The sequence below is a fragment of the Buceros rhinoceros genome, unplaced genomic scaffold (genome assembly GCF_000710305.1).
Source record: "Buceros rhinoceros silvestris isolate BGI_N320 unplaced genomic scaffold, ASM71030v1 scaffold18698, whole genome shotgun sequence".
NCBI lineage: Eukaryota > Metazoa > Chordata > Aves > Bucerotiformes > Bucerotidae > Buceros > Buceros rhinoceros.
In genome coordinates this window covers 20,735-35,182 of record NW_010427649.1, presented here as the reverse complement: position 1 = coordinate 35,182, position 14,448 = coordinate 20,735, and the positions used below count along the sequence as shown (strand labels likewise).

Below are 14,448 nucleotides of genomic sequence, written 5' to 3'. Positions count from 1 at the left end.
TGGGGGGTGGGAACAAATAAACCCCTATACAAATAAACTTTAAATGGGTATCAGTAAAATAGAAACTATGATGCATAAAAACTAAATGGAAAGGTAAAGACAAAGTTGTAATTGATGCAGCTAAGAAGCATAAGACTGTTTTTAAAGCAAAGGAAAAAATATAAACAGTGACATAACATATTACAAACTGAGGATAGTAAAACTGCCAAGAGGCAAAAAAGCTGTCATATGCAATAAATACTTCACATTAGGAAACAATTAAGTTGACATATCTTATGAATAAAATTAAGTACTTTCCAATGCTTTACCACAGATAGGGGTGTTTCCACAATCACAGACAAATTTTTAGAAATAAACACTTGTGAGGGCAAGGTCAGATGAGTTGTTCCTATTAATTCTAGAAGAGCTGGGAATGAAGCCTTAAGCCCACACACTCACAATTTTACCACACTACCATAGTGTTCCAGTAAATTATGAGTTAATACTTTGAAGATAAAAAAAATTTTTGAAGATGTAACAACATAGGCCAGAAAGCTTGACACTCAACTAGAAAAGATACAGAAGAAATGGAAGTGCTGAAATTATTAAATTAACAGATCAGAATAATCCATGTTGACTACCATCACTGTAAGGTGATAAAAGCTCACACATATGAAGACCAAAATGAATTGTGATACCTACAAAAGTGAGCCAATATGTATCTATGCAGCATGACTTACTAGCACAGTATCAGAACCGTATTAGAGCAATAAAGAACACATGAAGTGAATTAAAACTCAAGATGTCACCAAGTTTTATTTATTTGTTTTAAAGAGGAAACCTTGCTATATTTAAAAGCATTCAGCATTTTTAGTGATTTGAAATCTACTCCAACCACTCTTCGGAAGTATACAATCCTTGTCATCCTGGATGAGAAGAAATACAATAAACACTTGTAGAGTGCTGCAGCAGTTAAAAATGGCATTTCCTTTGGTGTTGGTATGGCTGCCTGCGGGAACTTGAAGCACAGGAAAACATCTGTGTTTGAAGTTCCAGGGCTGACTCAGAGTAAAAAGGCCAGGCTCATTTTTGCTTTCACCTTTTGGGCAAGTAAATTCATCTGCCCTGCAAGAAACTAATGTCCTAAGGATGCAAATCTCCATGAATAACAGAATCTGCTTCGTCAAATGCTCAATTTACATATAAGTGAACAGGAACTATCTAAAGACCCCCCTCACTCACATCTGTGGTGGCCCGCAGAAAAGCTAAACGAGTAAGTCTAAACCAAAAATTCTCCGAAGTCAACAAGCAGAAGCAGCACAAGAATCAGACGTTCTGTCAAGTGCATTGTTCAACACTTAACAGAAGCTGTTCACGAGACAAGATTACGACGAAGGCAAACAGACTACAGGAGTAGAAATTTCATCTATTGTTGCACTTGGCAAGTTCTATCAATTCATCTGAAAATCAGAGGCAAGACAAGATTTTGCAACAACACTGATTCTAAACTCACAAATATGTTATTATCTGGGACTGCCACCTCTGCTGCTGTAAAATATCCAGTAGGATTAGACTTTCTCCAGTAAAATATGATGGGTGGAAGGGGAGAGGAGATCCTGAAGCAACCTCTTGAAATTGAAATGGTACACCACCACTGATTCAGTCTTCAAGAAAACGAAACCAATGTTGATGAAGCAGTAATACTGTCCTTTATTCAGCAACGCAGAGTGCAATGCTGGCACCAAACGGCACCTGAGGTGCTAGAGTTGCAACTCCTACAGCTCCAGGACTGACTAACAGCATCTGGGCTGGGACCTTCTGTACCAAAAGCCACATGAATGAACTGGAAGAGTCTGGAGAACTGCCACTAGAAGAAAGCATCTGGAAGTGGTCAGAAGTAAATAAATTTTGCCTACGCTGCTGTTACTTTGACTGGTCTACAGTAATCAGTGGTATCCAGGCATCAGCATTCTGTTTTATTCCCATCTGCATTTTAACTTCAGAATTTTGATATCCAAACATATTTATTTTCCTTTCATATCACTACAGCATCTACAGTCCCTTCATCTCAAATCAAGCCATATTTGCTATCCCCCATTCTGACAGTCTTCCCTTTAGACCTGCATCCCGCTTCTGTTACTCCAAATGCTTAATTCTTCAGAGGCAGAAAGGAGAAACAAAAGGACAAGGAAAATCATGTCTCTCCTCCTACACACACATAGAAGGGAAGGCTTTAAACATGGTGGTTGTGTAAACTTCTGTAGGCTTTCAAAATTCCTCCTTATACTACACAATCCCTGTCATCTGATTGGCATAGAGTTCAGAATGAATGTTTAATAGCATAGTCTTCTATCCAAACTCTGAGGTCAACACTTCTATGTAGTGCCAGCTGTCTTAAACTTTTGGAGTTAACTTAGGCCACTGCAACTCTAAGACAGACTGATTCACACAGATCCTTTGTTTCCTCTTTTGTGAGAGGTGTCCTTTCACACAACAGATTGACTATCGATCTCCATCATCATCATCACTGCTTGGCTTCACGAGCGAAGATCTGGGAAGGGTTTTTCCCACGCTCACTGCAAGCGATGAGTGCACCCTTCAGGCCTGCACGGTGGATTTTTCAGGTGAGGTGCAGCGTGCGCAGAACTGGCTCCACCCTTTACACCTGATAAAACTAGAATAGATAAAACTAGAATTACTAGTCTCTATCTACAAACTCGCCTTTGGTTGAAACTGGTAACTTAGAAACGGAAGAGAAGTTACACAAATGAAACTCAAAAGTTCTTTCAAAATAAGGATTAGAAAGATTCATAAATCCATCAGGAGTTATTAATGATCATAGACCTGAGGGTCCTCTGAAAATACTGAAAAAATCATCTACTGACTAATGGAAGATTTACTGAAAGGACAACAAAGGAACAATCAAGAGAGGTTAATCAAAAATACAACAAGAGAATGAAGGTCTGTGTATTCAGTGTTGGCTTTATTATACGCTACATACTACAAGTGGTCTAAGCGTCCTCACGTTAACATTCAACTTAAATTTACTTGCATTGTGTCAGTGCTCTGTTTCCAACAGAAGCAGCTTTCCTGTGCTTTACTATTTGAAGTAACCACAGGACAGTAACAAATACTTGAAACTATTCTTAACCTCATTTAAAAAAGTCATAGCTCAAAATGCAACCTCAACAGCACAGAATTCAGTTACATTAACTTCCACAAATTTCAAGTATCCAACTATACCTTTCTCCCCAGAAGACTAAATACCCCTAGCAGCAAGAACTGGCTCGTTACATGAAGACATGTTAAAAAAAACACCCAAGACTACTAACTCCTACAGTTCCTTCTGGATTTGTGGCTCCCTGGCCTCCTCAAAGAGGACGGAAACTGCTAGATAAAAAGTTTTGTATACAGTGCTGCAGACTACAAGCAAGCAAGTACATTAACTTGATTTCATTACATTTTCTTGATCCTAAAAATAGATGCATTATGGAATAAAATGAAAATCACACAACATACTTACTCTGCCATTACACGTCTGACGTTATTGGCATATAGCACTGGATTTTTTCTTTCTTCTTCCGAAGGAGTATACACCGGTAGAAACTGCGTACAGAAAACTGAATTATACCAAGGATATTTAACATTCTAAACAATCTATATTAGAGCGCTATGGTGAAAAATACATATTTTGTTGATAATACAATTTTGCAAGTAACAAAAGGGCCATAAAAAATGTGAAGGTTGAACTCTTAAATGTTTAAGGATGCATCATATTTCTAGAAATTCATATAACACTGACTGCTCATTTCTTACCTCATGGAACCCATGCAGAGTTTTATCTTCCTTTCAAAAGCGTGATCAGGAATTTTAAAACTGTTTAGAAAAAGTATCAGCATTTTCTTTCATGAACATTTCTCTTACACTTTATATTGTTCAGCTCTTTTCAGATAACCAAGAAAAGCACCTTCTACGTGGAACATTGTTCTATAGCTTAAATATTAAGAATTCTCAGAACATCAGATATTTACTGTTTCCCCTGCACATTTTGAAATCATTATGTCTGCTTAATGTACACATCTGAAGCGGTTTTATCTTCTATTGTTGGAGGTTTTGCAAAGTTTCTCCTTCAATGGGACACTAGTTATTAATACTGAATTGAAAAAAATTCTAAATACATGCAGGTGGCCACAGAATCACAGAACAGTTGAGGTTGGAAGGGGAAAATTAAACCAGAACTGCTACAGACCTGAAATATGATGTAAGACCCAAGGTCATGGCCAGTCTCACCTATAAAAACATCACCTTTCTGCCAGGTAACTAACTTCTCAGAGCGGAGGAACAAGGCACCATCACTTCAATTCCTACCCTTGCTCAGTACCAGACAGACAATTCCCTTAATAGTATAACACAATGAGATAATTTATGCACAAAGTGAACAAAATATTCATAATCCTAGGGAAAGCTTCTGAAGCAGAAACCAAGGTTGTAATAAGCTTAGTTATATTTCATATAATTACCTAGGGTAGTACAAAATGGTAATTATGATCCAAAAATTTCACACTAGTCTTTAAGAAAATAACAATCGGGGAATAAAGTTTATCATTTCAGCAAATATTTCTCATTGACTTTGCAGTTAGCTGTATTTTCAGAATTGCATAATGGTATGATCAACAGTACCCCAAATGCTGCCACTGGATGTTTGTCTAACTTCTAAAAAGTTGATGGAGATGATGGAGAAATCTTCAATTTATTTTGGGTTTTGATAGTTTTCCCTATATGGGCCACTGCAACTGAAAACATACGACTCTTGTCTTGTAGGTTTACAAGCAGGTATGCCAGCCTGATACGATGTAATATACAAAAGGACAAAGAATGTGAAGCTAACAGAGATGGAAAGAGAGTTCTTCCAACTTTCAAGCCCCGTTCTATTTCTTTGAGTGGTAAATTGCTATCAAGTCATTCATCCAATCATAGGACAAGCTTGAATATGAGGTGATTTCAGAGGTGTGCTACATGTCTGTGCCTAACTAGACAGAAATAGCATGATTGTTTTTAGCACCACTTACAAAACTAAGAGAACTCTCAGCTGCTGGAGACTGATGGATGTATGAACACTGAAGCTGACAGACAAGCCAGCAAAACAAACTGACATGAGCCAAAACAAACTACATGTGCAGATGATCACATATCCTTTCTTCACAAGATTGCCTGCATGCCAGTTCCACATACAGGATGGATGGGTCTATTTACAGTAACCAATTATAAAACCTAAATAGATGCTTGCTTCTCAATATACATGCTGGATGACACACATGGTATGCTAGAACATACATTATATACAGAGAAGCCCAGATTCACAAACTCTAGATCCTGATTATTGGCTGTTAAGACATTACTGGGCATCATTTAATCAAAAACATACTAAAGTTGTGTTGTTTTCCTGTACATTTCCTTGAGTTATTGGATGTTCAGCAGTAATTCTGGTATCAAGGCTAGTTGGTATTTGCCTGTATCCCTGTGCTGATAAAACAAATCAGGAATAAAAGCCAACACTCTTTGGGGACCAGAGGAAAAAAAACATGACGAACGCAAAACAACTCATTTTTCCTCCACATTCCTAAATCTGCTGCACTTCCTTACAAAAACAGATTCAACAAGTAGCTCTGAAGTACTGTGCCTCATACTTGCGAGCAGCCTTACAAACAGTCCTGCTCCTCTATCCTCTGCCACCTCCTGCTTTATTATGGAGTATTTCAGAAATTCACTTTTTTTGTTTTAAGATGACCAAAGATCATAATTTGTTCTTATGCAAAGTCTGTATGAGCTACAGAAACTCAGCAGCTGCTGCCTCAAATATCAAGAAAGCTCAGCAGTGTTCACTTCTGAGTGAAAGAACCCATTTTATCTGCCGAGGGCAGAAACCCACGTTTCTGAGATAGAGTAAAAAAAACCACCAATCAGCTGGTTTGTCTTATCCTTTCATGAGACAGTTGCTTCCAGGCTGTTCTACTGAAACCAAGCCACTGTTTTGGAAATAAGATTTTTTTAAATGTTTTTGTTTTATATATATGCTATTAATAGCTGAAAATATGCAACAGCAATCACAAATTTCTACAACAGATACAACTGTTCAGTGCCTGGTATTTTGTGCATTCATTATGTTCAAGAAGAATTTATAGCATAAATAAGTAACCACAGAGCATAGCAATAATAAATACTGTGATTAGCATGTTATTACAATAACAATAGTAACATGTGTAAATATGCAATAGTTCTTCCTACTAATTCACCCTGCCATCAGCGCCATCAGAGATAGATAGCTCCTTCATTATTAAAAAATGTAAGCAAAAAAATTGCAGAACATCTGTCAAATATCTTACATAACACCCTCAAAATACCATACTTACTCACAAAAATGTAATCACTCTCTGTAAAATACATAGGGACAGCAATTTAAAAGGAAACGTTTTAATTGTTTTTGCATTTTCACTACAATAGTCTTCAGCCTTAAGACCACGTAGTGTTTTCCTCAAAATGAAGTTAAGAATATAAACAAATCTTCTCTATGTTTTCCAATTTCACATTCTGAACAGTGCAGCCTAATAAAAAAATCATCCAGACATACTGAATAACTTACCTGGCCTATAAGGAACTACCTACAATGATCTTTCTCTAGATAACAGTCCTTAGTGTGCATCAGTATTCATACTTTTGGATATCTAAGGCACACAGCTGGTATACGAACTGGAATAGCAATGAGGCCATTAAAAGACAATAAGTTTGTTCACAAAAGACACTTTAAACAGCCTCAGAAATCTATCTACTCAATTTAAATAGATAAGCAAGTCAAGTCTTAAGTGGAAAACTGTATTTTGTTATTCTATTTTCAGGCCACATTTTCAGATACAAAACCCATTTCTCCAAAAAAAAGTGGTATTTTACCCTGTTTTTACAGACTGCGTTAACATGAAGTTTGAATGCAAACTTCTACTACAGAATTAAGTACAACATTATGAATTCTGATACTGCTCAGAATACACTGAGGGGGTTTTTTTTACTGACCTCGATTTCCACAGAATTGTGAAACTGACACAAAGTAAGCCACAGAATTTCTAACCTAAAAAGGAAAAAAAGGAAGAAGACAGAAGAAAACAATTTACATGCAGTGAAACAGTAGTACAGCATACTTGAAAATCTTCAAGTAACATTGCTACTTCTGGATATGATCATATTTAGATACAAAATTAACAGAAAAGGTCTTTGAGAGTACATTACATTCTGTAAAGTGGGACAAAGGCGATTTACATTGAAGTTGCATCTTAAAAAATACACAAAAGCAGGAAGACAAGCAGGAATATGATATACAGGTAATAATTCATAAGGTAAGATATGGTGTATGCATAATGTACATCTGTTTCAGGGAAATGCTGTATTCAGCATAGAATTGGCAAGATTAGTTATAACCACTAAGATTTTATCATTACCTTTGGTTTGGAATCAAAGTTCATTATACTTCAGAAGTCTTAATGGAATGCAGTACATGTGTTTCAGTAGCCTAAGATAAGGTAAGATATGGTGTATGCATAATGTACATCTGTTTCAGGGAAATGCTGTATTCAGCATAGAATTGGCAAGATTAGTTATAACCACTAAGATTTTATCATTACCTTTGGTTTGGAATCAAAGTTCATTATACTTCAGAAGTCTTAATGGAATGCAGTACATGTGTTTCAGGGAAATGCTGTATTCAGCATAGAATTGGCAAGATTAGTTATAACCACTAAGATTTTATCATTACCTTTGGTTTGGAATCAAAGTTCATTATACTTCAGAAGTCTTAATGGAATGCAGTACATGTGTTTCAGTAGCCTAAGACACAAGATACTGGAATAAACTTGACCTTAGAAAGCTGTAAGATTCAAATCCAGGAAAGGATTTAGTAAACCTAAATTAGGGAGCAGAGTCAGTAGCTACATTTTATACAGTATCTAGGTAGTTACAGCAATCACTCTGAGGGGAGGGCTGGTCCAAATCCTCTTAGGCAGATAAAGTGCAGTTCCTGGAAGCAATACCCTACTCATTTTGCTATACACTCATTTAGGGCTGCAAAACTTCACCACCCCCACCCCCCCACCCCCCTTCTTTCTTACTGAACTTCCAACATATTAAAGCAAAGAAAAGGAGCAACAACAACACTGGAACTTGTGAGCTGAAGTTCATGACACTGACAGGAAACTGAAAGTCTGGTTTCTAGGTCCTTGTTCAACAACATAAAAAAAAGCCAGTAAGTTACAAGTAAACTTTTCTCTTTGCCAACTCTGTAATCCTCAAAGATTAAACCTTAAATTATAAATACCAATTTAAATAGCTGTTAGAACCTGTATCTAACTCAAGTGAGACACAGAAAAAAATTAAGTTCTATGGTATAGTCAGCCTTTGCTTTCAAGGTAGAGTCAGTGATCTGCTCTGAATACTACCAAAGACCTTACTTTCTGTAAGTGGAAGAAAGCGTATAGTTTCCATGTGACAAATTTTCAATCCATTTTATAGGCTACAGCAACTTGGAAAAAATAGAATACTCCTAGATACAACAATATTTCCAGATTAAGTTTTTGGCTAACACTATGACAGAAGAGAGACATTTGCTGAAAAAGTGAAGACCGTATCAGTCTTAACAGCATTTTCTGCAAAGACATCAGAAATACATTTTAGGTCACTCAGGAGAATTAATCCTAATTAAGTAAAGCTCTAATTTAAACCGACCCAGTGAATTTGCGTAACATCACACACTACCTCGGATTCTGATTCAGCTTTAATTTAATTTAACTTTATTAGCAGAGGTCAGCACTTCCAAATAAGGGGTTTGTATGCACTGAAGTGATCTGAGGCAACACACCTAGAAGTTCCTTCCCTCTTCTTCCTTGTTCGTGTTCTTGACTTCCCTCAGGTAGGACACTAAGCTGGAATTAAGTTACTCACCTTTCCCCCCTCTGGCTGGTTAATTTGCTAGATGAACTGCAGTGCAAATGCAAGGGAAGAGGAAGAACTCCCAAGGAGAGAACACAAATCCCTGCATGCAGTAAATGCTGCAGTATTACTTACTTTAGATACACTATCTATTCATCCACTCCCAATGTGATTTAACTGAAACTGCACCTTTAAAAGTGATCAATGATTTCCTTAGGTCTCCAACTCTAGACTTGTCCCTAATAAGACCTGGTTACCAGCTCATTTGAAGGTGAAAAATCAATTGACAAAATTCTGAGTTACTTGAAACTTGGGTAATCCCAGTGGTTTCCTCTTTACTACTTTGGCCATTAGCCAAAGAATCCAACTCTACTTAGGATACCCCAACATGAAAATAATGCTAGAATAATTTTTTTTAAACAAGCAAGAACTGCTTCACTCAGGATTCTACATTACAGGAATTTGTTAAGGAACCTCTAGAATAATATTTTGTTTAAAAAATGAAGTTACATTTAGGCAAGATAACGAAAATAGTATTGCCAAATTCCCTGAGTGGGTTGGCTCTGTGAGACTAAACCAATTTCAAACAACAGCCATAGAGAAACACACCAAATGGATTTGCTTGCAATAGAATAAACAGAGCAGAAGCAAGTTGTTTTACTTCAGGTACTTGGCAAAACAAAGAAAAAAATTTGAAAGAAAACCCTAAAATCCAGAATCCTGCAAACCAACAAAAACACAGCAGCAGAATTACACTGTTTATATCTGGACTCCTCTAACTAAATATTATCATAATGAGGGAATAATAGGTAAGAGACATAAATCAATCTCAAAGAATGATTCAATAACCAGCAATTACTACTCGATTATATACACCTGTAAGACATGTAAGTAAAAACTAATGAAGGAGAAATATCATAATATAAGCAAAAAAGGTAAATTACTTACGCTCCTGGCCCTTGCCATGTCCATGTGATGGTATCCTAAGAAAGAAGGCATGACAGTTGCAATTAATTATTGCACTTTAAATTTTTGTTACATTATAGATAGTGTAACTGATGACATATTACTTAAGGGGACTGAAGATTCCATGAAAACCTTCTTTGCAAAAGTTCTTGGTCCCAGTAGGAATCAGCCTACCTTTTATGTCGGTAGGAGATACCCAGCTCTTAAAGACAGAAAAATCTATATTCATAAAACATTTAAAGATCTAGAGATTCTTCAAATGCAGTTAGACTTGGGAAATAAAGTTATTTACTGTAAGCTGATGTTCCTTGTTATGCATAGTCCATGTGTATTTTCCTAACCCACCCTACTCAACAAGGCGTCCCTGAAGTGCCCTGACAATTTACCTGGACCTCCCAGCAATAGATAGGAACTCTTGGTAACGCTTCTGAAGTGTTTGGGACCTGTGGAGATGACTGAGGAATTCTGTTCAACTGACATGAAGCAGTACGACCAGGAAGACCTTAGGCTTCCCCTCAAAACAGGATTTTTCCAGTTTCCTTTACTCACAGAAAGCATTCACTCACCTAGGAAAGAACTGAATTTACATCACCACTTTTGCCACATTGCAGTCCACTGCAGGACAGTAGTACTTTCCCTAGGTCTTGAATAGAGTACAGAAAAGTAAATATGTAAGGGTGAACACACCTACTACATTCACCCCAGGCTCTGATCTTGAAGCGCCTCCCACAACAGTCAGGTGCACGAGTCCAAGACTGTTCTCGTCCGTACTATGGAAGTCAGAGCTCTTGAAGGTAAATTAGAGCAGGTAGTTCAAGCTAAAAGCAGCAAGGTGACTACACACAACGTGTATCTGGAATTCACTGGCTAAGCAAAGATCTTAGTAAGACATTCCTTTCTAAAACTTCAATTACGATATGCAGCAGTCAAACCAGACAATGAATAGGAAGCCAGAAACAATTAAAGTTTGCTAAAAATGCTGTTTTCATATATGAAAAACAAGGTTCTCTTTCTACTCTGTGGTTCTAACTTGCTACTGTCTCTTAACTGCATCCTAACCAAAGTTAACCTTACCACCTATCACATTAAACTCCTCCTTCTGTCTTCACTGCAGCTCTTTTGCAGCCCCCAAGCTAATCTGAAAATCAAATAGTAATAGCAATTATCCCCCTCTCTTATTAATGCTTAGTGGAAGTAGACCTTAGGAGGTTAAATGACTCATTAAGGCTCATAGTGTTTTACAGCAATCAAAAGTAGTAGGAAAGAATACAGCTCCATATGTAGAGTCAGGCCAGCTCCAATGGATATTCGTATAAATATTTACAGCTCCTTTTACAAAATTTTGCAGTAATATAAAAAAATTACAAATTTTCATTAACATTTGTATTTATTTACTTCAATGTAAAAAGTTCGCAACTTTTGTTAATAACGTATTAGGGACCTTTAACATTAGTCTACAAACATTGCATATTATGCACCACAGGCAATATTTCAGTGTGAGAATGGATTTTTGAAGATATTTGCAAATTAACATTTGATAGCTTTATACTGTTATAAATAAGTTTAACATTAACTAAAAGTAACGAGGTATATTAAGTACGAAGTAAGACACGCACATACTTGCAATTTAAACGGGCAATGCAATAGAAGTTAAAAAATGTTTAGAAAAGAATCCTTCTTCCTGAAAATAAAGCCATTATGTAAAGAAAGATCCCAGGCAATGGTTATTTAATGAAAGGTCCCAATGCACTCAGTTCTATGCAAGATGCACTCAATTCTATGCAAGCATAACAGGCTGCTACACGTGTCCCCACATCTGCAAAGGTAATTCCGGGGTTTGTTACTGCAAACTAGTTGACTGCCACCACATATTGTCTCAGTCAAGAGCAAATGGTGGTCTATGTATATTAACTTTGCCTAGGTTCTTCTTTTAATTAAACATATGTTTTATATCAACATATAAATCAAGAGGACAATGGATGGAAACACTTAGAGACCATAAGCACTCAGTTACCAAATGCAAATGAAATCCTTCCTTAGATCAAGGGGTTGTCAGAGAGAGGTTATGAGATCTTCTGATGCTACGTGCATCAGCAAAGAGGCAAGGTAGTCCTTATTCCAGCACGTCCGCCACCATCCCTACGTTACTACTTTGCAAGGGAACAGACTGGATCTGAAAACAACTCCAGAGGGCTCAGAACAAAACTTCAGGTGTAAAAACTAGAAGGTCACTAGGAAGCATCTTGTAATTAACCAAGGAACGCAGACAGACAGGATTCTGGCTCCAGCACAACAGCAAAGTATCTGCATTGGGTGAACTGAATAATATTTGGAAAAATAAATCTCTTTTCTCTGCTTTCCTGGAAGCTTACCCTGAAGGAGATGAAGTGAGCTTTGTCTTAATTTGTTTGCCCGTATCTTTACAAGCATTTGTAAAAATCGTTTAATTCAGATATTGTAAATAAACACCTGAATTCACATTTTACCTGAATCTGATTTATACTGAAGGACTACTCCAAATTAGCTAGTGTCTAGCATTCCTTAGCCAAGCGCACAGTGAGCAAAAAACATGGACAAGACACCTTTTAAAGGTGCTGAGGTCCCTAACACATTATTCTATTATCGTTTAGCTAGTTGCTTTAATTTGTGACTAACATCCCCACAGGCAGGAGGTGCAGAAGCATCTTCCAGCAACATGACATGAAGAAAACCCTCCAGCACACACTGCTCTAACAGAGAGCACATGGGAACGCAGATCCTAGGCAGAAATCGACATTTGTCTTGTCATTTGTACAGTGCTTTGTGTAAGAACCTGAATAACGTTCAGAGCATTGTTTAGGAGTAACCTAGTAAGAGCAGAAACATTTCAGCTGCCTCAGTTAAGACTATTGATATTGCTAGAGGCTTAAGGCATACACACTTAGCCAGTAAGTATTTATTAATGCTTTCCAAATTTCTAAACCTAATTATCTAATCTAAAAGATTACAGAAGTGCCAACGTATTTAGAGGAAACTGCCCCGTATTTCCAACTATACTGCAAGATGAACTTACCAGTTTGTTTGGATAACGTAAAACCACTGGCTGTACAGGAACTCCAGGAATAAATGCTCCTAGAAGGCATGTATGACACATAATTACTTTATAGCGTGTTTCGTACAAAAGTTTATTGCAGCAAAGAAAAAACTTATACAATTAATAGGCTGATAGCTGGTAGTGAAAAAATAAGATCTGAAAGTAGCCTCAAAAGTAATCTAAAGAACAAGCACTGGAGAATGACAATGTATGACCTTTTCAGCAGATGAACATTTAAGAATGTTTGCTTATATTCTCTGAACTACCCTCTACCACTTACATATATTGTCACATATACCAGTCAAAGCCCAGTAGCAAATTCAGCTTGATAAATGATTAAAAAAAACATATATATAAGCATGTGCAAGATAGCTAAGTCAATATATTTGCTGTGGTCAACAGTATTTTTTGGTGAAGAACCTACACTTTCTAATGCAAAAGAAGTTTTATATTTTTAGCAGAACAACATTGATTTATTGGAAATTTATAATCTGAAGTAGCAGAATTAATGTAACTCCCATTCTGTAGCTATGGAAAACTTAATAGTTAGAAAGTATTGAGCTAGAGCTATTGTGCAGAAGTATTGCTTAATTTCATAGGAAAATTACAGTTCCGATATATAAGTCACACAAGATCTGTAAGTGTCACTAGCTAACCATTTTCCTGGTTTCTAGCACAAAGACCGGGGAAGCATAACTATCTTGTTCAAGATTTCTTTGAACATCTTTTTCTCGTAAAAACAATTAATAAGGACAGCTTCTCTCAAACTATGTTATTTATATCAGTTTACTAAATTTTGTCTAATATTTTGATTAAAATTAAAAACTGAATGATGGAAGTATACTGAACTCTTGGCATTACATTTGCTCTACAGAATAACTGCCCAGATGTAAAAGTAGTAATTGTTAACGAAGCATAAAGATCTTTAAATGAAGGCTGTGTGAATGGAATCTTGCAGACATTTGGTTCTTGGCCTAATGGTACTTTTGATTCAGACTTCAAGAACAACAGTCTAAGAAACTTTTGAAAGAATTTGAAGATGACAAAATCTGCATAGTAGATGACACCACCAAACTAGACCAACTTGCCCAAACTCAAAATCAAAAATGTGTAGTAAGACCAAGGAGTGCAGGCCACATGAGTAGAATCGGGAAAGGCATCCTGAAAGCAGTTACTTGAATAGAGACCTACAGTAATTTAAGTGAGGAATTTTGAGGCAAAGGATTTCTGGGAGGCTAGATGGATACAGAAGTATGTTCCAGTGGGAAAAGACAGTCAAGAGGCAGACAGCAGCATGTACTAGACCAAAGGAAAGGAAGGTAGAGTGGGATTTGAGGCAGAAAGTATATGGTGCCTGTAACATCTATGGCACTGAGGGAGGGCAGGACATCATGGCTTTAATGAAGGGTTCACACTGGTTTTCAAAGCACGGCCAGGATTCAGGTGGAGAGAGAGGGAGA

General features: G+C 36.9%; 1 protein-coding gene across 1 annotated transcript in view; it reads right to left on the bottom strand.

Moving 5' to 3' along the window:
- The window catches only part of LPCAT1 (lysophosphatidylcholine acyltransferase 1), a 50,270-nt gene that overhangs the window by 21,222 nt on the left and 14,600 nt on the right, over positions 1-14,448 (bottom strand). The window contains exons 5-8 of the mRNA XM_010141997.1: positions 12,968-13,026; positions 9,898-9,932; positions 7,045-7,099; positions 3,503-3,585 (exon numbers count right to left, since the gene is read on the bottom strand). Of these exons, the coding sequence (XP_010140299.1) occupies positions 3,503-3,585; positions 7,045-7,099; positions 9,898-9,932; positions 12,968-13,026 (232 nt within the window). The remainder of the gene's footprint in view (positions 1-3,502; positions 3,586-7,044; positions 7,100-9,897; positions 9,933-12,967; positions 13,027-14,448) is intronic.